Source organism: Colossoma macropomum, unplaced genomic scaffold (genome assembly GCF_904425465.1).
Source record: "Colossoma macropomum unplaced genomic scaffold, Colossoma_macropomum, whole genome shotgun sequence".
In the NCBI taxonomy this organism is placed as follows: Eukaryota; Metazoa; Chordata; class Actinopteri; order Characiformes; family Serrasalmidae; genus Colossoma; species Colossoma macropomum.
Window position 1 is genome coordinate 594,828 of NW_023494816.1, and position 24,693 is coordinate 619,520.

Consider the following 24,693-nt stretch of genomic DNA (forward strand, 5'->3'; position numbering starts at 1 on the left):
TTAGTGACTCCTGGACACCATCAGGAACCAATAGGAACTTTTAAAGGTTTCTGTTTTTCTCAGAGGGAATCCCCGCAGCTATACTGAGCTAACACGCTTCAGCAGGAGGTCTGATTTGGTCCTAAAACGAAATAATGAGTTCACTCCTCTCCTGCCTACATGAGGGGGGGGCTAAGGAGGGAGTGGGCGTGACCAGGCCTTCGAGTTTCCTGCCGGAGTGAGCACGTGCTTCCGCGTGTTGTGGCTGGCTGAGTGTGTTGCGCCTTTGCACCTTTAAATCGCCCCCGAAACCCACCCCCACCCCCCAGCACGGCGAACCCCGGAGCTCCGGACTGCTCCCGCCCGCCCGCGCGCGCCTGGCTCTGACGGCTTCTTTCTGAAATCAGGTTCAGTTCGGCGCTTTTTTTAAAGACAACAAAAAAAAAGGCTCGGAGAGCGCGCGGGACATGACGCTGGAGGCGATCCGGTACCGGGCCGGGTCTCTGCAGATCCTCAACCAGCTGCTGCTGCCGCACGAGACGGTGTACGAGGAGATCCGCTCGGTGCAGGACGGATATGAGGCCATCAAGAGCATGAAGGTAAGGAGCGCGCGCGCGGCTGGACTTCCGCACCAGACCGCCGCGAGGCCCTGCTCTGACGAGGCTGAAGTCAGCTTCTTGTTCGAATTTCCCCGTTCCATCTTAAATGGTGCAGCAGTTACATTCTGGCGCCTCGGGCTCCATTTAAGGTGGAACGGGGAAATTCGAACAAGAAGCTGACTTCAGCCTCGCATTGCTTTGGCGGCGGCGGCAGCGCGAGAGCAGATGTTTCTTTGTGTTAAAGCGCGAGCTGGAGCACGGGGGTCGCGCTTTTGTTCGTGCCGTCAGTGTGGCTGATTTGCATAGCGGCGCGAGCTCCGGCCTGCGTGGTGCTAACTAACGTTACGCGCCTGACGTTGGAGTGAATGCGTGGAGCGCGGGAGCGCGCGCAGGTCTTTTATTATGCCCATTCAGCTCGGATATGCTGCACAATAGCAGCGTTTTGATAATGAAACCGGAGCTGTAACGATACGATACTCTAACGTTCGACGAGATTTTCCATTGTGAGGTCACGATTCGATTCGATTTTCCATTGTGAGGTCACGATTCGGTTCGATTCGAATTTCCATTGTGAGGTCACGATTCCATTCGATTTCCTACTGAGCTCTAATTACATACAATGTTGATAGGCTAGGCTTAGAAATAGTGCTGGACAATATGACAATATTAATCATTATTGTGATAATTTATGTGGCAATATGCTTTTCTGAGTATATTATTGATATAATCAGTACCTAAAAACACTTCCGAACTGCATGTTTGACTTAAAAGTGAGCATAATTAATCCTGTTTAACTGGGTTTAGTTCAGCATAGAGTTTGAAATGTTGAACACCAGTTGTTGTGTTCATCATTTTTGGTGTTTTGTTTTTTAAATGTGATGCTATTTTGTCTTTTCCAACTTGTTAGAATGTTATGTTAGAAATAGAGGTTAGAAAAATTAACTGTCATATCATGTATCGTATGGAGCCCCACTGGTGACATCTTGTATAAATCAAAATAATGCGTGGCCACAACTTAGTAAGGCATGGGAATGAAATCCTAATGCGTGGCCATGACTTAGTAAGGCGTAGAAACGAGATCCAAATCTGTGGCCATGACTTAGTAAGGCATGATCTCGTTCCCACACCTTACTAAGTGGTGGCCATGACTTAATTATCTCATTCCCATGCCTTACTAAGTTGTGGCCACGCCTTATAAACGTGTGGGAACAAGATCTGTAATTTATTGTTTCAGTTTTCTGAAAGTTTCCCATCTGAAGTAATTGTTCAGTAAATGTATCATTGACAGTGGCTAAGATGAAAGATGGCAATATTCATGATCTGTGGTTTAAAAAATGTTTTTACATACAAGTTCAATCAGTCAATTTTGTGCTTTTTACTTAAAACCACTTTAATTGTTTTTCCAACAATAGACTTTTCTATTGAGGTAGCAAAGCCAGTATATGCTGGCTCTACTCTGTCTGATTGAATGGAGGTGTGTGGCATAATTAAATTAAGTTCATACAGCAGTTTACTCTCAGAAGAGACAGAGAACCTTATCAATACAGTTTTAAACTTCACTACACTGTTTAAAGTGCTCATTTTTGGGTTTTTCAGTAATGTACTGAGATTGGTAAACCCTTTTAAAACCTTAATTGTCCTTTTAAACTTTAAATTATTATCTTTCCACATTGGATCAGGTTTGTTACCTGGCACTTTTATCCATCATTGAGTGTGTTTACATGCAGTTGATTATGCGATAACTGCAGAAGATCAGATTTTGTCAGTAATCTGATCATTTGTGAGTCTATATGAGTCAGACAGTAATCAGATTTCTGCTTTGCAACGAGCCAGTAAACTTCCAGAAGAAGACGTGACGTAAACGTCACTTTATCTGAAAATATGAACATGCATCATTTTGCAGATGAGAAATATTTAAATCCTTCATTTCGTTGAGAATGTATTTGGTTTCAGTGTCGCTCCAAAAGTGTTTTGCTGCGTCTCGCTGCGATGCTGCTTGCTTATTTCCAGTTTTCTCTCATGCGCAGACTGAGAAATCCGAAAGAAATCAGAGTACGAGTTTACATGCACTGAGAAATCTGATTACTGAGCTAAAATCCAGCTCTCTTTATCTGATTTCTTAATTGCATTTCTAGATCAGAGTATGGTGTTTACATGGCCATTTGAATAATCAGATAACTACAGAAATCCGATTATGATCGAATTATTAAGTGCATATAAACACACTCGTTGTCTGTGAGCTGTAAATGTTGGTGGCCGATTGATCGCTGTTCATTCTCTTCACTCGCTGGTGGTGCACATTGCACAGCGTTACAGCAAACCTGCTCCATGCATTATTGATGCAGCCAGCTCCCTCCCTCCTTCCCTCCTTCCCTCCTCTTCCCCTCGTCCCCTTTTTCTGTTGGAGTTCATCTCCGCTCTTCCCTCAGCGCTGCCGCCTTCACTAAAGGCCCCTCTCTTGCTCAGTCAGACCTTTTTCTCCTGGCTCTCCAGCTGAAAGTGCAAATTGGGAGTCAAACAAAACCACATCAAGTTTATACACCAAGACAGACAGACAGAATATGATGTCATAAATTTTAATGGGTGTGATGTCATAATGCCTGACAGTTACACTGGTGTCAGAGTTGCATGATATACTCTTTACACCAATCGGTGATTTCAATGATGATAAACGTTTCCTGGAGTATGATATCATGAAGGTTTAACCTTCACCAAAGACAGTGATGTCATAGCTGCATGATATCACTGCCTCCACACACGAAATGATGTCATAGTTGTAAGAGGCCTGTCATAGAGGCATAACTGTCGCCAGGACAAAGATAAGTCATAAATACATATGACAGTCTGAAAGTGATGAAAGTGATGTCACAGTGGCGAATTCATAATGTATGATGTCATAATGGCTCATCTTTAACATGTAGGAGGACACCAGTATCTGCTTGATAAACAGCCTGTGATTATTTATGCTTTCGTCCTTCAGTGCTTCCTTTTTAAGACCATGTTTTGACCACATGGTTGAGCTTATCATATTGCAAACTTTAATTCTGAGCTGGGGCAGTATGTAAAACACTAATAAAAACAGAAAGCAGTGATTTGTAAATCCACTTTGGCCTGTATTTAAATAGAAATGATATACAGACAATATATTTAATGTATTACTTTATCAAATTAAAGTCAAAGTTGGGACAGGAGCAAGTTAAAACGCTGTAAAACTTTCAAAAAACACCTTGAACAGTTGATTCAGTTATGCTTGGTTGTAAAAGAAACATCTAGAAAAGGCTGTGTCCTTTAGGAGGAAGGATTGGTCAAGGCTGGCCACTTTGGCAACACTGCATCAGCGAATAATCCAGTAGTTGAAGAACAAGTTCCTCTGCAAATAATTAGGTATTTCACCCTCTGCAGAATAAAGGGCAAGGCTGAAATTCACAGCTAAGACGGCACTGTGTTAAAAACCGGCGTGCTTGTGTGATTGATATCACTGCATGGGCTCAGAAATACTTTGACAAACCATTGTCAGTAAACACTTCAAAACTGCATCCACAAATGCTAGTTAAGACTGCACTATGCACAGTGGAAGCCATATATTGATACTGTCCAGAATTGCCGCTGACTTCTCTGGGCTAAAGCTCAGCTAAAATGGACAGTGAAAATGTATATTGTGGTCAACTTTTTAGATTGTTTGTGTAAATATTGGGCAATGTGTTCTCCAAACCAAAGCAGAAAGGGAGTATCCAGATTGTTACCAGAGTAAAGTTCAAAAGGCAGGGTCTGTCTTAGTATAGGGGTGTATTAGTGCTCATGGCATGGTTACTTTACACATCTGTGAAGGCACCATTATTATATACACACACACACACACATTGGACGTCCATGCTTATTTCCAAGTGACAATACTAAGCCACATTCCTTATAAACATGAGTGCTTGATAAACACTCTAGAGTCACACCAATATGGGAATTCTGGGCTGAATTTCAATATTTTTCAAGTATGTAGTTGTCAGGGTAGAAACTGGGACAAGTGTTAAAGTTCTGGAGTACAATTAGTACGTCAACAAATAGTAATTTAAAATATCAGTCAAATTTAGATTTAAACTTCACTTCAATGCCAGTTATTTGTTTTTTCAATTGTCTGCCAATACCAGTGTGGTTCCGATATCATCATGCGTCCTTAAAATGTACATATCGTATCTTCCCATGAATGCACTCTCGTAGCCCTGTAGCTGTTTAAAGGCCTGTGTTGTAGTAATAACCAGTCAGCCACTCTCAGAACGAAAGAGCAGATGATTGATTTTGTTTTCAGTCTTATTACATAAAAACAGATAACGCCATCCTTGGTGACCCCTTTGTCTGATGCCTTTTGACTCCTCAGGTGCGCGGCGCTCCTGCCATCGCCATTGTGGGCTGCCTGAGCCTCGCCATAGAGCTGCGGGCAGGCGCAGGGGGTGAAGACCCCGTGGGCTTTATCAGGGAGTCGCTGTGTCACCTGACCTCAGCGCGGCCCACTGCCGTCAACATGGGCCGAGCTGCACGTGAGCTGATGGAGTTTACAGAGAACGAGAGCATGGAGAAGAGTGGAGACCCGCTCAGAGAAAGGTACTGGGAGAGATTCATTTGGTTCATTTGGTAGCTTATAATAGGGTCTTTACAAGTGAGTTTGCCATAATAATTATACTGCTACTACTAGTACATCTACTTAATATTTAAAAATAATATTAATATTAATAATAATAATAATAATAATATAATAATAATAATACTCTATGTGACTAGGACTATATTAATATAAGTAAAACATTGGAAAGACAAAACACTGTACTCTAAATTAAAACAGCACAATTACCAACAGGCAGAAATGAGCCATAATGCTTCTAGGCATATGCTAAACAAATACGTTTGACTGAGCGCACTCAAATGGTAGACTAGCATCCAACAGTAATACGTCTGTTTCATCAGAGTTTAGCAAATGAAAGCTCCTGGCCATCCAGCCTTTTATGTCTTTAACACAGTCTTCCATTTGCTGTGGCTGTTTCACTGAATCTGGCTGCGTTGACACGTATAACTGAGCATCATCGGCATCAAAATGAAAGGCAACTTTGTGTTCCCGGATTATATATCCTAGGGACTGTACATAAAGGGAGAACAGTGAGGGGCCTAAAACAGAGCCTTGTGGAACACCATATTGTGCCATTCTGTGTTCAGAACAATCCACATGTATACTGATGAATTTAAAAACAGTCTGTCAAGTGGAAACTAAACAGGCAAGAACTTGCTAAACTGTGTAGTTTTCCTGCTTAAGACATTTAGTCAGTCAGTCTGGACATGAGGTAACTGTGTAATGATTTAGGTGTGCATTTAGCACAGTGCCAATGGGTGGGATGTAAGCTTCCATTACTTATTAGCTACATTAGCCTCATAGCTCTAGTACAAAACTAAAGGACCAAACTTCAGACGGCAAACATGTCTTGGATGATTGAATTTATTTGGTGTAAAGGAGGAAATCTGTGTATGTTTTTGTTTTTTTTTCACCGAAACGATCACTTCAGTGTTCCCCAGCTAATAAAAATAAAAATAAAACGTGGTCTGATTTGATGTCTTCAGATTTAACTGGGTCCTGGGACTCATTGTCATGTCCCTACATTTAATTTACACCCTTGTGATATGAGTGTTGAATCCCTTTCTGGCTGTGCATTGTGTTTATTTGCATTTACTTGTTTACTATTTACTGTCTGTTGTCCATTTACATAGTTCCACATACTTCAATCCACATTGCTTGTACATGAACATGTACTTATTCTGAGCATGTTTTACCTATAATAATACACCTCCCTATGTCTTGGCCCCGCCCCTTTGCAGCGTGATTAGCTGCATCGAGGAGATGTTGGAGCGGGACGTCAACGATAACAAGAAGATCGGTAACTATGGCGCCCAGCACATCCTGTCAGGAGTGCCCAGAGACTCGGTCACCATCCTCACACACTGCAACACGGGCAGCCTCGCCACCGCCGGATACGGGACCGCGCTCGGTGAGTGGGTGTGGCGAGATTAGCACTAACAGAGTGTCTGAAAGTTTACTGTGTTATGTCACTACTATAGGTATTCAGACTTTAGATATCCACAAGGACTCTGTTATGATCTGTGTACCCAAAGCATTATCTGAGATAGTAATGAGCTAAATATATACAAAATCATCATATATAGGGTACTTTCTGTTAGGTGGCGCTTCCAACAATAACCCCTAAATTTACACTTGTGAAAATAATACTTATTTTTTGTATTTTTTTCAATGTTTTGATTCTGTAGTGTCATGTTTTGGTAGTGACAAAGAGGAATGTTCAATCATTTAATCAATGTCATAAATTTAGCATGTTTAAAATGTAATAAAATAAACATGATTAAGTTAAAGGTTCATTCAAAGCAAAAGGATTTTTAGTATTTTTAGTATAAGGTCTAATACGGTGGTCTCTAATCCTGTTCCTGGAGAGCCACTTTCCAGAGTTTGGTTCCAACCTACATTTAACATGCTGCCCCTCCCTTACCTAACACTCCTACATCTTATCCAACCAATCAGGGAGTTTTGAAGAAGTTAACTAGTGGAGCAGGTGTGGCAGATTGTGGTTGGAACTAGACACTGCAGGAAGACAGATCTCCAGGACTAGGGTTGGAGACCACAGCTCCTATATATATATATATATATATATATTGAAGTATTGTTATTGTATTGTTAGGTGTAATATTGTATTGTGAGGTCTGCGCTTCCCACCCCCAGAATCCCGTCAGGACTGTGTGTAGTCTGAGACATGCTGCTGTGTATTAGACTGAGTGTGTTTATGGTGTGTGTAGGTGTGGTGCGGTCTCTGCACGCTCTGGGTCGTCTGAAGCGTGTTTACTGTACGGAGACGAGGCCGTATAATCAGGGAGCCAGGCTGACGGCGTATGAAGCCGTGGCAGAGGGCTTCCCCGCCACGCTCATCACAGACAGCATGGCTGCGCTCACCATGAGGGAGAAGAACATCACCGGTGAGTGAAAGAGTGAGAGACTGTAGATCCAACATAGCCATGTGCACGAGTACTCTGCTATCCATACAGGTGCCAGTGTTCGAATTCTGAAATCACTATCCTGATATTCGTTGCCGTTCATTTCATGTTATTAGCAGGCTCAAGTACTCGGTTAACGATTCAAGGTACCGGTACTCAAATACTGAAACACTATTCGGGTATTTATTATGAAAAGACAGATAAATTAAACAGGCTGACAATTCATTGTCGGCACATCATCTACTAAGGAGAAAATACCTCTTCTAGGAGACAACGAGTCCTGCTCAGCATCCGGCGTAACACTGGTCAGTTCTGTTAGCTCATTGGCTCATCTGAGGAAGCAGCCTCAGTTACTTGTCCAGCATGAAAACCTAATGTTGTCCCTTGGCTGTTTTTGAGTATTTCTCTGTGTGCTGCCATATGTGTGGGCAACAAAAGTACAGTCATCTAAGAAGGTAAGCCAGCAGGCTTAATGTTGTCACAGACAGCCTACCTCAGCTCGGGTTTGCTGTTTCTGTCGAGTGTCCACAGAAATACTGATTTCCAGTCTGGATTTGATTGCTGGTTCAAACATCCAGACTTTAAATGACTCTTGTAATCTTCTTGCTTAGAGGTTTTTGAACATGTGAACGTTTCTCAATATGAAGTGTTTTGTTGCAGTTCAGGTTATTTATAGCAGCAGCAACTTTTTAACTGTTAGAAGTGAAGATGTTTATTAATTTCAAGGTGTAAATATTTCTCCTTGCTGAAGTTGCAAAGCCAAATGACATCATGGTAGATTAAAGGGTGGGGTGATGGCTGTGCAGTCCCAATATAGGTGCACCTCTACCAACTGAAACAATACAGAGGAACTCCATTGAGATGTATGAATAAAGCTTTATAGGTTCTGGAATAAAAGAGATCAACATTCTGTTTAAGTTTAGGCTAAAAAATAATTAGTTTTTATTTAAAATATTTACTGAACGTTTGTTCATTTTTATAAAAACACAACTAGCAAAAATGAACTTGGTATTTTCTGAGCAGATCCCACAGAAGTAATGTTGCTTGTGAACCACTAGTGTAAAGAAAAGAGAGTCTTGACTTTCAGTCTTCTTGGATGTTGAGTGTTTATCATTATGCTGTGTTTGTATGTGCAGCTGTTGTTGTCGGAGCTGACCGGGTCGTTGCTAATGGCGACACGGCGAACAAGGTGGGCACGTACCAGCTGGCCATCGCTGCAAAGCATCACGGGATACCGTTCTATGTGGCAGCTCCCAGCACGTCATGTGATCTGAGCCTGGAGAGTGGACGGGACATCGTGATTGAGGAGCGGCCGGCGGAAGAGCTCACCAGCATCAACGGAGTTCCTGTGGCTGCACCAGGTGAGTCCTCCGTTAATAGTGGATATTATCTGTCCACTATTATTCGCTTAATCTCGTTATTATTATGCCTTCTTTGATTCCTCTTACTTATTCTGTTGTCACAAATGACTTTTTCCACAATAACTGTTGCATTCCGCTGAGCAACGGTTGCTAAGTCATGACTCACTTCACACTGCAGCTAACTGCTACTACTGTTACTTCCCCACTGTCCAAAAACCACTAAGTTAATGTAAAGAGATTTTATTGCAAAAGAATATCTAGATAAACCAGAGGCATTTTGGAGTCAAGTGCTGTGGTCTGATGAAAGGTATGCTTGGAGAAAACAACAGCATTTGATGAAAAGAACACCTTGCTAACTGTTGAGCATGGGGTGGATCTATTATGCTTTAGGGTGTATGGCAGCCAGTGTCGCAGGAGATGTTGTGGGGACAGAGGGAAGAATGGATTCCACTAAATTTAGGGCTCCAGACTGCGACTAAAATGAAATGGAATGCAGTTTCGACCACAATTATTCTTTTGCAAGTAATGAAATTGATTAAGTCTCAAGTGGCAACAGGTGGAAATTAATTATTATTAATTATTACTATTCTTCTGTATTTATTACCTTTTTTGTGTTTATGTATTTTCTTTCCTCATTTTTCATCTTAAAAAATGACTGATATTCTTTAGCGTCACATAACCGGCTGTGTGCTCGTGGGATTTCAACCAGAACAGCAAAGCGTGACAAACAAAGCAGATGAGCTGAGCTGAGCTGAGCCTTTCAGTGAACGTCGGCATGTGGAAAATGGCGAAGCAAAAAATTTCAGATTTTTTCACACAATCTACGTTTCTGTCAGAACTTAAGAGGCTGTTTGCCCAACCCCAGTCTGACACAGGACCAGTGAACTAGTGAAAGACGTACATGAAGATGTGCCTGAATAACCGTCCACTTCATGCACTTCATGCAAAAGTACAACCACAAAGATTTCAAACCTTCCTGGCTTCAGAAATTTGCATGGCTGAGGTATGATAACATAAAGCAGACTCTACTGTGAATTCTGTTCGAAAGAAGCATAGATACAGCTGGAAAATGAATTTCTTAACCGGAACGAATATTCAAAAAAGACACGGTGAAAAAACATGGTGAGAGTCGAACGCTTAAAACGCACGCGATTTCATCTTCGTAAAGAGTGCTACTAAGACAGCTCCCTTAGTCCGTGCATGCGAAAAACAGCCGAGAAAGAATTCAGAGCTTAAAATTAAATTCAACACACCCTACATCTTAGCATGTGAAGACTTACCCTTCACCAAATTCATCTCCCAAAGCTTGTTAATGAAAAACTGGATGCGTCGAAGACGTCTGATAATATGTATGACAAGAATCAGGCATGGTGGAAGGCAGAGATGCTTAAATAACAGAGCTGACCTGAGGTGTGTTGAAAAGCTTTATTTTTTTTGACAGTTATTATTTGGCACTTAAAAAAAGCTACTGCCACCTGATATTTTTTCTTTTAAGAGCCAGCGGCTCCTTATGCAAATTTTTGTCTGGAGCCTTGTAAAATCAAAGAATCCTGGCAGCTAATGTCGTACAGTCAGTGAAGGAACTGAAGAACAGAGGTTGGATATCACAACACGATAATGATCCTAAACATACATCAAAATCAGCCTTGAACTACTTCAGTGAACAAAAGATTAAGCATCTTCAGACCTGAATGTTACTGAAACTCTGTGGTTAGATCTCATATATCCTGTGCAGGCAAGATGACCCAAGAGTATTGAGAAACTAGAAGCGTTCTGCAAAGAGAATTGGGGAAAAAATAGCCTAAATCGGGAAGAGAAAGACTTCTAGCTGCTAGCTGTGTACAAGACACATTTAGAGGCAGTTAAAGGGGTTCTTGCTGCACTGACTGGGGAAAAAAAAACTTGTGCACATGCCACAGTTTAATTTTTTTCAAATATATTAAATTCAGCAAATTAGCCATAATTGTCTGTTTAAAATTAGCAGAAAATGTCTCATATTTAGGTTTGCTCCATGCAGAGGTGAGTGTTTACTCCTGTATTGCACCAGTGCTGTTCAAACTTTCACACACATCTACATGCATGCCATCGAGTTAGTGTTTGTAGAGTAATGCGTGTGAATGTATGCGTAAAAAGAGCTGGAGGAGATGTAGGTGTATGACAATGTGCGAAAGACAGCGTCTGTTCTGACATGAGAGCTGAAACTATATTGTGCTGTGTTTAATTAAACACGTCTGATAGAAGAACGACAGAGCAGAGAGAGAGAGTAATTAAAGGTGGCGGTTTAATTGCTGTGTGGAGTCTGGAGGATGAAGGCTGTTCTCCGGGGGGGGGTTTAGAGCTGTTCTGAGAGCAGAAACCGTCTGACTGTAATAAAGGCCTCAGTCAGAGTTCATATAGAGAGCTGATCTCAGATCTGTCAGATAGATAATCTCAGTTTTCTGAAATTATCAGACACTGTTAGGACAGAATGTGTAAGGCTGGCCTTATATGGGGAAACTTTCATGCAACTAGTTGCATGCTGTAAGTCGCCTGTAACATGATTTCGGTGCAACTTGACAGTTCTTCAAAGCAACTCAAAAACAAAGTTGCACACAACACATTCAGTTTCTACATTCAGTGTGTTTACATTCACTCAATAATCCAATCGTAATCGGATTTCTGTAGTTATCTGTTTATTCAAATGGTCGTGTAAACAGCACACTCTAATTTCTTAGATCAGAGCAAAGTCTGGAAATCTGATTTAAGAAATCCGATAAAGAGAGCTGGATTTTAGCTCAGATTTCTCAGTGCATTTCTCTTACTCTGATTTCTTTCGGATTTCTCACTCTGTGCACGTGTGAAACAAAAATAAGCAAGCGGTGTCGCCGCGAGAAGCAGCAAAACACTTTTGGAGCGACACTGAAACCGACTACATGCTTGACGAAATGAAGGATTTAAATAGTCTTCATCCTCCAGATGATGTATGTTCATATTTAAAGGTAAAGCGGCGCGAAAAAAGACGCATCATGAAGTTTGAGTTTTACATTACGTTTGGATCACGTCTTCTTCTGTGAGTTTATTGGCTGGCTGCAAAGCAGAAATCTGATTACTGCCCGACCCACATAGACCTGGAGTTTCCCCATTATCTGATTACCCAAGTGCATGTAAAGGCCTCAAGTTTAGCTAAATTAGCGGCTCATATTTTTGTGTTATTCTCACTAAAAAGTCACCTGCGAGGTGTAATTTACATATTTGCAGCATTGTTATCATCTCTGTTTAATTTTTCCAGCTCATTGCCAACCTTAATCTGTCTTTTATCTACAGTTCTGCACAGTAAATTGGAGGTATTTTATCTGTTGTGTATGTTACATCTTTTAAAATGAATTTTAAAGTAGCTGTTATGGGTAAATCCTTCTTGATGTTTTGCTCATCCTCATAAGCCGGGTTTCGATTCAAATGTTTCGCAAATGATGGCACATTTACGAAATTTTGGCAGGAAAAAAATGCAAATTAAGTTCCATCCACTACAGTTATGTGAAGAAGCTTTAGATGACGTAGGCTACCATTATTAGGGGCTGCATCGAAACAGGCAAGATGGAGAGATTTAACTCAGTCTTTCCTTTAAGAGAAATTATCTTTACAACCATTTGCCCCCCAGAAGACTGGGAATGCAAATGCTCCAGACAATTATGGACACTTTTTTTTTGTTAATAATCTTTGGATTAGGCACTTCAGAATGTCGAAAGCAACCTTCAGACAGTCTGTAGGAATCACAGAATCATGTGACTTAAGGCTTGATATGTCGCAGTTTATTTGAAAAACACTTTTCTATCACTCCTTTTTGCATTTCGGCTTTAGCGACATTTTCTAACTTTTCGGCCTCATCTTGGTGTAAAACTATTTTTGCAATATTTAAGTGATTCTTCATTTATTTATTTATTTATTTATTTATTTATTTTTTATTTCGTGCTTTCCGTTTTCAAAAATTTGCAAAAAACGGTAAATGGAAAACCTGCTATTCTTCTGCAATAATCTTCATCATTTGGGTTCCAAATTCCAAATCTGAGTGTGAGTGTGAAATTAGAGGGCGTGAAGAGAGAATAATCCAGCTACATAGATCAGAAGAACAGCAGCTAAAGAGGAATAAATAGTGGAACAAGCAGCCGTTTAAACAGCTGTTAGTGTAGTGTTGGCTAGTTAACGCAGCTGCTTACGTAAACAGTGTCGAGAAAGTCAGATTTTTGTTGTGGATCAGAAAACTGTCAAAATGAAAAACTACCAGTCTGGAGTCAGTCGGCAGTAGGGGAGGGGTGGGTGGTCTCCTTTTCAACTGTCCGATAAACCGTCTTTTGTTTTATTCTCTTGTCCACTGATCAGGTGAAATCAGGTGTTTAAAAGTAAGTCGTTCAGCTTGATTACGTGGCACGCTATCAGCGTTTTGATTGGCTGTTTGATGAAACTTCTTCCAAGTTGAGACGCAACTGTTGCGGCTGAGTTTCAGAGGAGTTGCATGATGCGAGTGCAATTTAGAATGACGTAGGTTTCAAGCAAAGCCTAATGATCACATTACACTACACTATGACTGATCTGACAACAGTGAACCAACAATCTTTCTCTCTCTCTTTCTGTGTATCTCTCTCTCTCTCTCTTTCTGTGTCTCTCTCTCTCTCTATCTCTCTCTGTAGGTATAGATGTGTGGAATCCAGGCTTTGATGTTACTCCTCATCAGTTGATAACGGGTGGTATCATCACTGAGCTCGGTGTGTTTCTGCCCTCTGAGCTGCAGGCCGCGCTGACCGGCCGCCTCACCGCACTCTAATGCCACAGCGCCCTCGCAGGCCAGGCTGCGTTATTGCACCACAGTTACCACTCTCTATAAATGTCTCTCTATCTATTCCTCTCTCTCTCTCTCTCTCTCTCTCTCTCTCTCTCTCTCTCTCTCTCTCTCTCTTTTCTCACTTCACAGTGGTGAAAGTTACACCTTTAAAAAAAATATATAAAAATACACACGCATTGGCACAAAATGTGTCGCAAATACACACACACACACACACACACACACACACACACACACACACTCTGTCACAGTCTCACAGCTCTATAACATAAACCCAGGGACAATTACAAACTTCCTTTCCTCTCTGTTTATAGAGTAGCTTTCAACAAACTGGGTTTTCTTTTAAAGGGGAACTCCACCCATTTTTTTTTTATTTCTGCGTAATTAAGTGGTTGAGATTGACAGTCATTCAAAGTGGTTTGATCTGAAAAGGTTCATTGTATTGAAACTTACAGACTCAGATGTCTTTACAGTGGTGCTGATAGGAACCAGGGGTCACAATGTCTGCAACACAAATACAGCCATTTTATTTACTATCCAAAAACCACCAGTGAACCCACACGCGTCTTGTGAGTGTTTATATGTAATCTGCTCAAAACTATGATAAAATTATGTCTCAGACATCAGGCAGTGAATTCATAACCATTTCATGTAATAACTTTTAGAGGTTTTAAACTCTTCAGACGTCTGGTTCCCATCACCACCACTGTGAACCGTTCTGACTCTGTCAGTTTCTCTAGAACAGAGCGTTTCACACCAAACCACTCTGAACGACTCTGTTTACATCTTAACCATTTAATAATGAAGAAATTTTAAAAATCAGTTGAGTTCCTGTTTACTATTTAAACCCTATTCAAGCTGGATCAGTTTTACCATCAGAAAATAGAAGCTACATCCGTCTGAAATTATTACTTCACTGGCTTGTAAAAACTATGGACATTGCAGGTTCTTATCATGGATCTTATTGGTAATCACTCAGATTACAGTACCTCCCTGTTTAAAACTAATCCTTGAATAGGGTTTAAGATTGTTTCCCCTTTCTTTCTCTCTCTCTCTCTCTCTCTCTCTCTCTCTCTCTTTCTCTCTTCTCTCTCTTCTCTCTCTCTCTCTCTCTCTCTCTCTCTCAGCTCCAGTCTTTAGTGAAAGGTATATAATAATTATAGGGAAAGGCTTAAAGGCTTAATGGAGGAAATCCATTGAATAGAAACACTTCAGCTGCGATAATATGACGTTTTCAAAAGTCACTTTAAATCGGGTTCAGTTCACGTTCGTGGACGTGTTTCTTTTAAAGCGTAGACTCTCGAGTAGCTATGATTGATGGATTAGCTAAGCGGTATTTGACTTTAGCTCTCTGCAAAATAAGGGCTATCCAGTAGTGTACATATGTACAAAATGATCATCGATTTGCATAAAACCCTCTGGAAACAAATCCTTCGCCATGAGTGCTGATTCGTAAAATGAGCCTATCGGACAGAAGCTGATTGAAAATGTTATATTAACATTTATCTTTTCATTTTAGACATGTATACTGAAATATACAGCGCTTAAATAATAATATTGAACAATGGAAACACGAGCAGTCTTTGCAAATTGCCTGAAATACACATTGACTGCTTATCCTCATACTGTCCTGATAGCAGAAGGACGTTTAGACCACGCTGTAGAGCCCCTCTGCCCACCCACACAGAGAAAATCATTTCATATTGCTAGTTTATGAAGTAAATAAGTGAAGAAAAGAGAGTTAATTTAAGGTTTCAAGACTACAGGCAAGTTTACTAAGCAAGCGCATTGTAAATGTACCTCCTATACGTTGTAGTAATTACATTATTGCTAATTGTTCTGTCAATGCTCCGCCCACAAATATGATCTTTTGTAGCTATTGTAGCAGTGGTACCTTTTACACTTGTTTACTAATTTGGTAATTAAATTAATTAATATTAATTTGATCATGTAAAACTAACGTTAGCATGGTGATATATTTATTGTTTTTTGTTGTCATTGTTGTTTGTGTTTCTAACCCGATTAGCTACGGTTATACACAGTGCAGTGGAGTGTATAGCAGAACCCTTTTGGTCCTATACAGAACCATGTTTTTATTAAAGATTCTTTAAATAACCATGCAAAGAACCGTTTGTCCATTAAAATTGTTCTTTTGTGTTCTGTGCAGTAATGTGCAAAAGTATAGGCACCTCTGGTCAAATTCCATCTATTGTTCATGTTCTAGGTGAAATTAGTTAACACACCCTCTACAGAGAAACTCGCTTAAATATGGCATTTTCTGCACATTTTAATCCAATATTTCTATTTATATTCTGTGTTTAACATACTGGGAAAAAGGAAAACCTAAAACAGAAAATCTGCCGTAACTTTTGCACACTTCACATTTTAAGTTAAATCTTTTGCATTATGTTAAATTCAGCAAAGAAACAGTAATTGTGCATTAAAATGTGCAGAGGTCTCTGTAGAGGATGTGTTAAATCAACAAAGACGTCATTTGACCAGGGGCGCCAAAACTTTTGCATACAACTGTATATATCTGTTGTCTTGGCTCTAGAACTGTTCCAGAACTACTTTTTACTTTTTTAAGGGCGTACACTTTCTCATTAGGTTAAATGTGATGTTAAGCAACCAAGCAGCAGTCAGAGACGGTTTATGAGGAGACTGGCCTCTTCTTATTTCCCCCGTTATATCAAATACATGACTGCAAAACGCCAGAGGGCGCCCGCGATGGAGTCCTCAATGAATGAGAGTAAATGGAGCTCAACCGCTAAAAACAAAAACTCAAAATAGCTTAAAATTACTGCTACTGAGTGCTGATTGGCTGGCAAACGGAGCAGCTCATTGGCTGTTCGTGCTCACTGATGTCATGAACGTACATGAGGCACCATTTTAAACTCCCATAACTCGAGTTTAAAAGCTCTTAAAAATATAACAGCGAGGTTAAAATGTTTTATGCTGTTCAGTGTTCAGGAAATTAATGTATTCTTTACATTAAAAATGTTTAAGCATTTATAAACTATGATTTTACTCAAATGCTCCTTCTTAACCCATTCGTTTTGGGCTCGCTCGGGAGCGCCCTCTAGCGTTTGAAAAAACCCGGAAGACATTACAGAGTGGGAATCCTTCTCTCTACAAGTTCTCTGGCAGCAGTAGCTACGAAAGAACACATTTGTGGGCGGAGCCTGGATGGGCTAATTGAAAGCTTCGGCTGCAGTATTCAAATTTAAATCCTTTAAATTTAAATCCTCCCTGAAATCAATGTGAACGGAAGCTCCTTTAAAAGAAACACAGTGTCTTATGAGGTCAGGATACAGTGTTGGAGACGGATCTTATGAGACGTTTTTGTAAATGGGTAAGTGGGTAGTGTTAGTTGTTGTCCGCGTGAGTAAACGGTGCTATGGAGCTAGACTACACTATACCTCAGCAGATTACCCAGAACCCTCTGCTTCTACAGCATATAAGTGTTTATTTTTCTCCCCATTGTGAGGTGTAGTCCCGTGTTATATCACACCACAATCACATACACACACACACACACACACACACACTCATGCATATTCGCACGATTCAGCCAGGGCCTTTACTTGCATAATTACATAATTTCATAATAATACAAGTTGACATGACTTTGTTCGTTGTCGATTGGCATCAGCAGTGGAATAAAAATGAATAATCTGGACTGGTTAGCAAGTAGCTTGTATAAAACCTCGTATGCTAATATGCCGCGTCAGTATTCATTCACCAAGACATTTTATCCACACAGCGATCATATTTTCACAATATTGACTGTATTTTCAGACTGGAATGTGCAACTAATGTCTAAATTCATTCCCCAATGTTTAAAGGTCAAATGAGATTAGCAAAACATCCAACTGGTCCATCCTGATTCAGTCTCCCGGTCTAAAAATAGCTTTATGTGCTTAACAATGCCAACATGGCTAACGTTAAGCGCAGGCTAGTTTTACTCTTTAAGCTTTACATCAGGCTAACTAGGAAGAAATTTTATCAGTTTATCATTTTATCATTTTAACAGTAGAAGTGAATTAGCAAACAGTGAAAGCCAGTCTTGCCAGTTAGGCTAATAGGACACCATGCTAATTGGCACCTTCTAGCAAGGGTGGCTTTTGTTCATTTTAGGCTAACAGTGAGTGAAAGGAAACATTAAGTAACAGCAAATGAAAACCAGTGTTTCCAGTTAGGCTAACAGGACAACATGCTGATTGAAGCTAACTAGCGAGAGTGGCTTTCATTCATTTTATGCTAGCAGTGCCAGTGAAAGCTAACATTAGTTAACAGGGAATGAAAGCCAGACTTCCCAGTTAGGCTAGTAGGACACCATGCTAATTGGCACCATCTAGCAAGGGTGGCTTTTGTCCATTTTAGGCTAACAGTGAATGATAAACTAACAGCAAACGAAAACCAGTGTTTCCAGTTAGGCTAACAGGACAACATGCTGATTGAAACAAGCTAGAGTGGGTTTCATTCACTTTATGCTAACAGTGCCAAGAGTGAATGAAAGCTAAGATTAGCTAACAGGGAATGAAAGCCAGTCTTCCTAGTTGGGGTAACAGGACACCATGCACCATCTAGCAAGGGTGGCTTTCGTTAGTTTTAGGCTAACAGTGAATGAAAGGTAACATTAACTAACAGCAAGTGAAAGCCAGTACTCCCAGTTAGGGTAACAGGACACCATGCTAACTGGGAACATTAGTTTTTCCTCACTGTTAGCAATGCTGTGCTGTTCTGGTTGTACTTTCCCAGTAAAGGCCGAGATTAGCATAGTGAGATGCCAGCCAGTACATCTCCATAAGACTGAATTGGTGAAGTCTGGATTTGAATGTAAGGAGGCCAGTTCTCCTCACTGCCTTACACAACCAGCAAAAACACCCACCACACCCACTAGACTCTGACTGATTGAATTGTGTGACCACCCCCCCTTAATATTTCCCACACTGCCCACCCTTTGCGATGCCACTGTTATAGCGACATGGGATACCAAAATATACAATAAAAAATATACAATAAAAGAACAAAAAAGTTTGAAAATGTGAAGAATTACCCTCTATTGTCTTTTTTTGTCCACTTTTTTTGTCCACTCTTCTCCCCTTCTGCCCCTTCTCTGTAAGATTTTGTGTTACATTAATATGGATAAAAGCTTTTTGGAACAAACTTGGTATGAAGGGTATTTTATTTTATAATTTCAGCGAAGAAAAATCATGTAGCACCAAAAAAACGATCAGATCTTCTTTACAAGTGCAACAGTGCGTCCATCAAATAACCTGTATATTCAAAACACAGATCTGGACGTCGTTTCCCAAAAGTGTTTAAATCGCCTTAAAAATTAAGAGAAATTGTCGACAGTTCAAGGTGTTACTTGCTGTACCATCTTAGGGTTCTTTGAGATTTAATGCTTTTGGGAAATCGGGTGCTAAGCAACATCTCTGCTGTGGTTTTATTTTTAGGATATTAATTCTAATAGTTTTTAGGATTTTTCTCATTTTGTAGAGGAAGGAAAAATGTCGACCTGAGCAAAAGTCACTGTACACAGAAATGTAGCAAATTTTGTGGCCATTTGTATGTTCACTAGCTTTGATTCATTCAAAAAAAAAGGTACGAGGTTTCATTATTTTCTCATCATGTTCACTCTTCTTTGGCTGTGACCTGTTTTTTATTATATATAAATATATATGTATACTGTATATCTCTGAATTGTGGTTCTTGGTGATGAAATTTGTTTAAAAGCTTTGATGGGAAGGCCTTCTTCATACATAATGCATCTCGCCACACCACGGAGCATAACACGGCTAACGTAGCTAATCGCAGTGTCGAGATGCCATCTGAACACTAGAAAATAACATAACACAGCTAACGTAGCTAATCGCAGTGTCGAGACGCCGTCTGAATACTAGACAATAGCATAACATGGCTAACGTAGCTAACCGCAGTGTCGAGACGCTGTCTGAATACTAGACAATAGCATAACAAGGCTAACGTAGCTAACCGCAGTGTCGAGACGCCGTCTGAACACTGGAAAATAGCATAGCATGTAGCTGTGTTATGCTATTTGTGCTGTGTTATTTGCTATATGTGTCGAGATGCCATCTAAACACTAAAATATGTGTTATTTTAGATTTGGGATGAAAAGATTATAGATTAGCTTTGCAGAGAATCGTACTATCCTTGCTGTGCCCACAAACGTGTTCTTTTGTAGCCACTGTTAGCAAATGTGAATGTTAGCAAACATCTCATTCAACCTGTAGCACACATTCAGTTTTGGTCAGAATAGCTACATTTAGAGTGTGTTATTAATTTCAGATTGTGTTTATTTTGTATGTGTGTACACAAGATCACACTGTTACGAGACACCGTTATGTTAGCATGGCAGCTAATTTGTTGTAGTTTCTAACCTGCCTAGTTTTCATAACAACTCAGCACTGCTCGTAGCGCAGCGTTATAAACGGGAAACTCGTTATGTAGCGACTCTAAACACCAAAGAGATTTTTGCCAACATTCTGTAAAGTTTCTGAAACCTAGTTTCCGTTGTGGGCTTAGCTTGGGTAGGTCAGCTAAGAAGTGGTCAAGCTAGAAAGCTAGAAACAGGCATTGATACTGATTGACAGGATGCTTCTTTTGCTAATTACGTTGCTGCCACTTCCATTTACAGTAGACATCTGCAGTGGCGTCATTCGCTAGTTGATGTTATGCTCGTAAGAGGAACTCCAGGGCATTTTTCTCATTGGGGAAAAATGAGTGACATTTTTAAAACTAGCCGCTGTCGCGCCCTGTGGCAAACAAAAACATTACAAACCTGATACGTTCTGCACTGTGTACATTTTCACCTCAGTATCACTGGATGCTGGATGAGTTACGAAGTCAAAAAGGAGCCCGAAATATGCATATTGCTACATGCTGACTCTTAACAAATTGAACTGAATTAACATTGTAAAGCCACAGTCGGATTAAATGCAAGTAAAATGTGCCTGGCGAAAACAGTTAAGTTGAATAGGAATGGACATGGGAATGCAGACAATGAATTGGTATCGGTTAATTTCACATTGTGACGAGTTCCTATAGATGAAATTTAAGTAAATTTGTGAATATTGGCAGCATTAGAAACAATAGAAACCCAAATAGATTAATGAATATGAATGCTCTGACTTATGAAGTCAAAAAGGAGTCGAAATATGCCTTTTGCTACATGCTAACTCTTAATAAATTGAAGTGAATTAACATCTTAAAGCTGCAGTCAGACTGAACACAAGTAAAATGTGCCTGGCAAAAAAGCCAGTTAACTTGAAAGGGAATGGACACGGGAATGCGAAAAATGAATTGGTATCAGTTAATTTTACAAGTTCCAATAGATGAATTTTTAACTAAATTTGTGAATATTGTCAATGTGAAACAATAGAAACCCAAATAGATTAATGAATGTGAATGCTCTGACTTACGAAGTCAAAAAGGAGTCAGAATATGCCTTTTGCTACATGCTAACTCTTACTAAATTGAGCTGAATTAACGTCGTAAAGCCGCAGCCAGACTGAACACAAGTAAGCTGAAAATGAATCGGTGTTGGTTAATTTCACATTGTGATGAGTTTCTATAGATGAACTTTAACTAGATTTGTGAATATTGGCAGTGCAAAACAATAGAAACCCAAATGGTGAGCTGTGGTGTCGTCTTTCAGAGGAAAATTAAATAAAGTGGAGGAGCTGCTCCTCAGTCAACATGATGTCGCTAGGCACCCACATACTAGCTAATGCTAGCTTTGCTAGCTTTTCACCGAAATCACACATCAGGACCTCCATTAATCACCCGTTTTTTGCTCCATCATGGCAAAGAAAATGGTGAAAAAGTAGTTTGGTGTAAACACTGAAGGCTAAGACTGTTAGCCTTGCCAAAATAAGCCACGCTAACCACCCAGCATTGTCAAATGTGGTAGACCTCTTCAACTCCTTGACACCACCAGTGGTTCCAAAACGCACTTTGTCATATTCTTCATAACCTTCATATTTCATAAGCTACATTCAGAAGGTGGGGGTCGTATGAGAGCTGTAACTGTCTTCTTTCCAGTCAAATAGATGGGTGATGTAATTGTAAACCCTTATAATAAAAGAAGCTGAACTCAAAATTTTTTTTCCCCATTTTTCCACAAATCTGGGCTATAAACTATAAACAGATGGCGTCTCTTCAGTGATCTGCTCTGTAAAAATTACTTTTATAAAATAATACAAAGAGCGTCTGAGATTTTTGGCTTTCAGCAGTAAATTGTAAGCATATAGCAATATGTGTGATCATAAAACAGGTTCTGTTAATTTGAGGGGAACTTTGAAAATAAATAAATAAAAGAAAAATTTACATTTATTTCACACAGTTACTGAATAATTTGCCTTACGATTTGGTCTTGTAAATTCAGATGGACAAACAAAAATATACCCTGGAGAATAAGAGGTTAAGAGGCAGTTTTAAGCCTCAGTCACACCAGACTGTTAGCCTCGCTATTTTGGATGGAGTAACACTGAGGCGAGTATGTGTGTAGACGAGGTCCTGATGTGATGTGACTTTGGAAGAAACATATAGTGAACTTCTAACATTAGCTAGCTAAGCACTGTTTGTCTCAGCTGTGAACACAGTATGTTGACTGAGCAGCAGTTTAGATTTATTCAGAAAGAAGATTCCACAGCTCGTCCTCTTGTTTCTATTCATGAAACGAAGGTTTATGAATGAACGTGGTGGGAATTGACCTAGAAGAACTCGCACAAAGTGAAACTGACCACTAGCGGAAGCAAATTCTTCTTTCACCTCCCTGTTTTCATTACCGTTCAAGGCTTTTTCGCCAGGCAGACTTTATTATTAAAAAGTTCAGCAGTAGCTTTACCAGAGCCGGTTTATGAGGAGCCTGGCCACTTACTATTTCCCCCGTTATATCAAAAACAGGACTGCTAAACAGCAGAGGGCGCCCGAGTGAGTCCTCAATGAATGGGAGTAAATGGAGCTCAACGGCTAAAAACAAAAAGTTAAAATAGTTTGTAATCACTGAGCCAGAACTTTCCTTTAGTTTTAGAAAGTAGAAGGATGTATTTCACTAAAAAAACAAAGAAATCTCACCTGTATGTTTCCTTTTTTCTACAGAAAACGGGTTTTGGGCAGCAGAACGCTGGCATTACTGCTAGAGAGTGCTGATTGGTTGGCGAGCGGAGCAGCTTATTGGCTGTTGGCGCTCACTGACGTCATGATTGTACATGAGGCGCCGTTTTAAACTCCTATAACTCGAGTTTAAAAGCTCTTAAAAACATAACAGCGGTGTTAAAATGTTTTATGCTGTTCAGTGTTCAGGCAGTGATCGGATTCTTTATATTAATGTTTAAGCGTTTATAAACTATGATTTTGCTCAAATGCTCCATATCAACCCATTCATTTTGGACTCACTCGGGAGCGCCCTCTAGCGTTTGAGAAAACCGGAAGACATTGCAGAGTGGGAATTCTCCTCTCTACAAGTTCTCTGGCTTTACTTTGAAGCGCAGGAGTGTTAGCTTAGCTTGTAGCATGTCTATAGAAGTTTTTGTACTTCAGCTCCTCTTGAATCTTGAACAAGTATTGAAACATTTTTATTTACCACAGAGCACAATAACAGCAATTTTCTGAAAACTGAATTTATTTTCCCCATAGAGGAAACCAGCCTGGACCCAGAGTTTCCTTATATGGGCATGACTTCCTCTGAGGTCTACTGCTGCTACCTCCATTTGCAGTGAGGTAGAATGAGCTCAACCTCTGGTGCCAAAAAACAGTGCTTAGTGCTTTGAACCAATGAGAGCGCCTCTCGTTGATGCTTCGACCAACGGGAAGGGTGCTTGGTGGATGGCGGCGTCAGTTTGAGAAGACCTCCCCATGTGTACGTGTTCATTCTCGTTTATTATGACTGATAATCACAGCTCGATTCTGTTTTGTATAACGTGGAAATAGCTGGAGAGAAAAAAAGACTGGATTTTTTAATACATATGTATATGAATATAATACTGTATACAGCATACATGAACTAAGAAACGTCTCTTTCACGTCAATACAATAAAGAAGAGGGAAGCGAAGCAGTTCTGGACTCGTTATTTTTTGTGTGTTTTATTGATGATGATTATGACAACATCTCAGAACTGGCATGCAAAAGTTTGGGCGCCCCGGCCACTGTAGATTTTGTTCATTTTAAGTGAAACTAAGAGAACAGAGAACTCATTTCCTCACATTTTAGTGCATAATTACTGTTTATTTGCTGAATTTAATATACTGGAAACAAATAAATCAACAAAACAGGGTGTTAAAACTTTTGCATACAACTATAAAACATTGTATAAAATATTACAAGTCTTTTTGTTTTTTTATATATGTGTGTATATATATATATATATATATATATATATATATATGTGTGTGTGTGTGTATATGTATATATATATATATATATATATATATATATATATATATATATATATATATATAGATAGATAGATAGATAGATAGATAGATATGCACAATGCACAATTGAATTTGTATATACATTTAAACAGATTCCGACCAGCCACTTCATCAGGTACACCTCCTTGTTTCTATACAGCTCCACTTACCATATAGGAGCACTTTGTCGTTCTGCGGTTACAGACTGTAGTCCATCTGTTTCTCTGCACTGCTGTGTCTGATCCACTCGTACCAGCGCATCACACACTAACACACCACCACCACGTCAGTGTTACTGCAGTGCTGAGAATGATCCACCACCCAAATAGTACCTGCTCTGTGAGGGTCCATGGGGGACCACTGAAGAACAGGGTAAAAGGGGGCTAACAAAGTATGCAGAGAAACAGATGGACTACAGTCTGTAACTGTAGAACTACAAAGTGCACCTATATAGTAAGTG

The 24,693-nt window shown here is 40.0% G+C and overlaps 1 protein-coding gene across 1 annotated transcript; it reads left to right on the top strand.

The window, feature by feature from the left end:
* Window positions 1-298: 298 nt before the first annotated feature.
* Window positions 299-14,277, top strand: mri1 (methylthioribose-1-phosphate isomerase 1). The gene is made up of 6 exons (XM_036560290.1): window positions 299-578; window positions 4,948-5,171; window positions 6,432-6,601; window positions 7,419-7,595; window positions 8,750-8,974; window positions 13,639-14,277. Exons 1-6 carry the CDS (start codon window positions 447-449, stop codon window positions 13,770-13,772), a joined length of 1,062 nt encoding a protein of 353 aa, XP_036416183.1. The 5' UTR covers window positions 299-446; the 3' UTR covers window positions 13,773-14,277.
* Window positions 14,278-24,693: the final 10,416 nt, after the last annotated feature.

Excerpts from the sequence above, each read along its gene's own strand:
- mri1 (XM_036560290.1), top strand. The coding sequence starts at position 447 with ATGACGCTGGAGGCGATCCGGTACCGGGCCGGGTCTCTGCAGATCCTC. Across the intron at positions 5,172-6,431 it reads GGAGACCCGCTCAGAGAAAG|CGTGATTAGCTGCATCGAGG; the intron begins GTACTGGGAGAG and ends GCCCCTTTGCAG. Across the intron at positions 6,602-7,418 it reads CGGATACGGGACCGCGCTCG|GTGTGGTGCGGTCTCTGCAC; the intron begins GTGAGTGGGTGT and ends TGGTGTGTGTAG.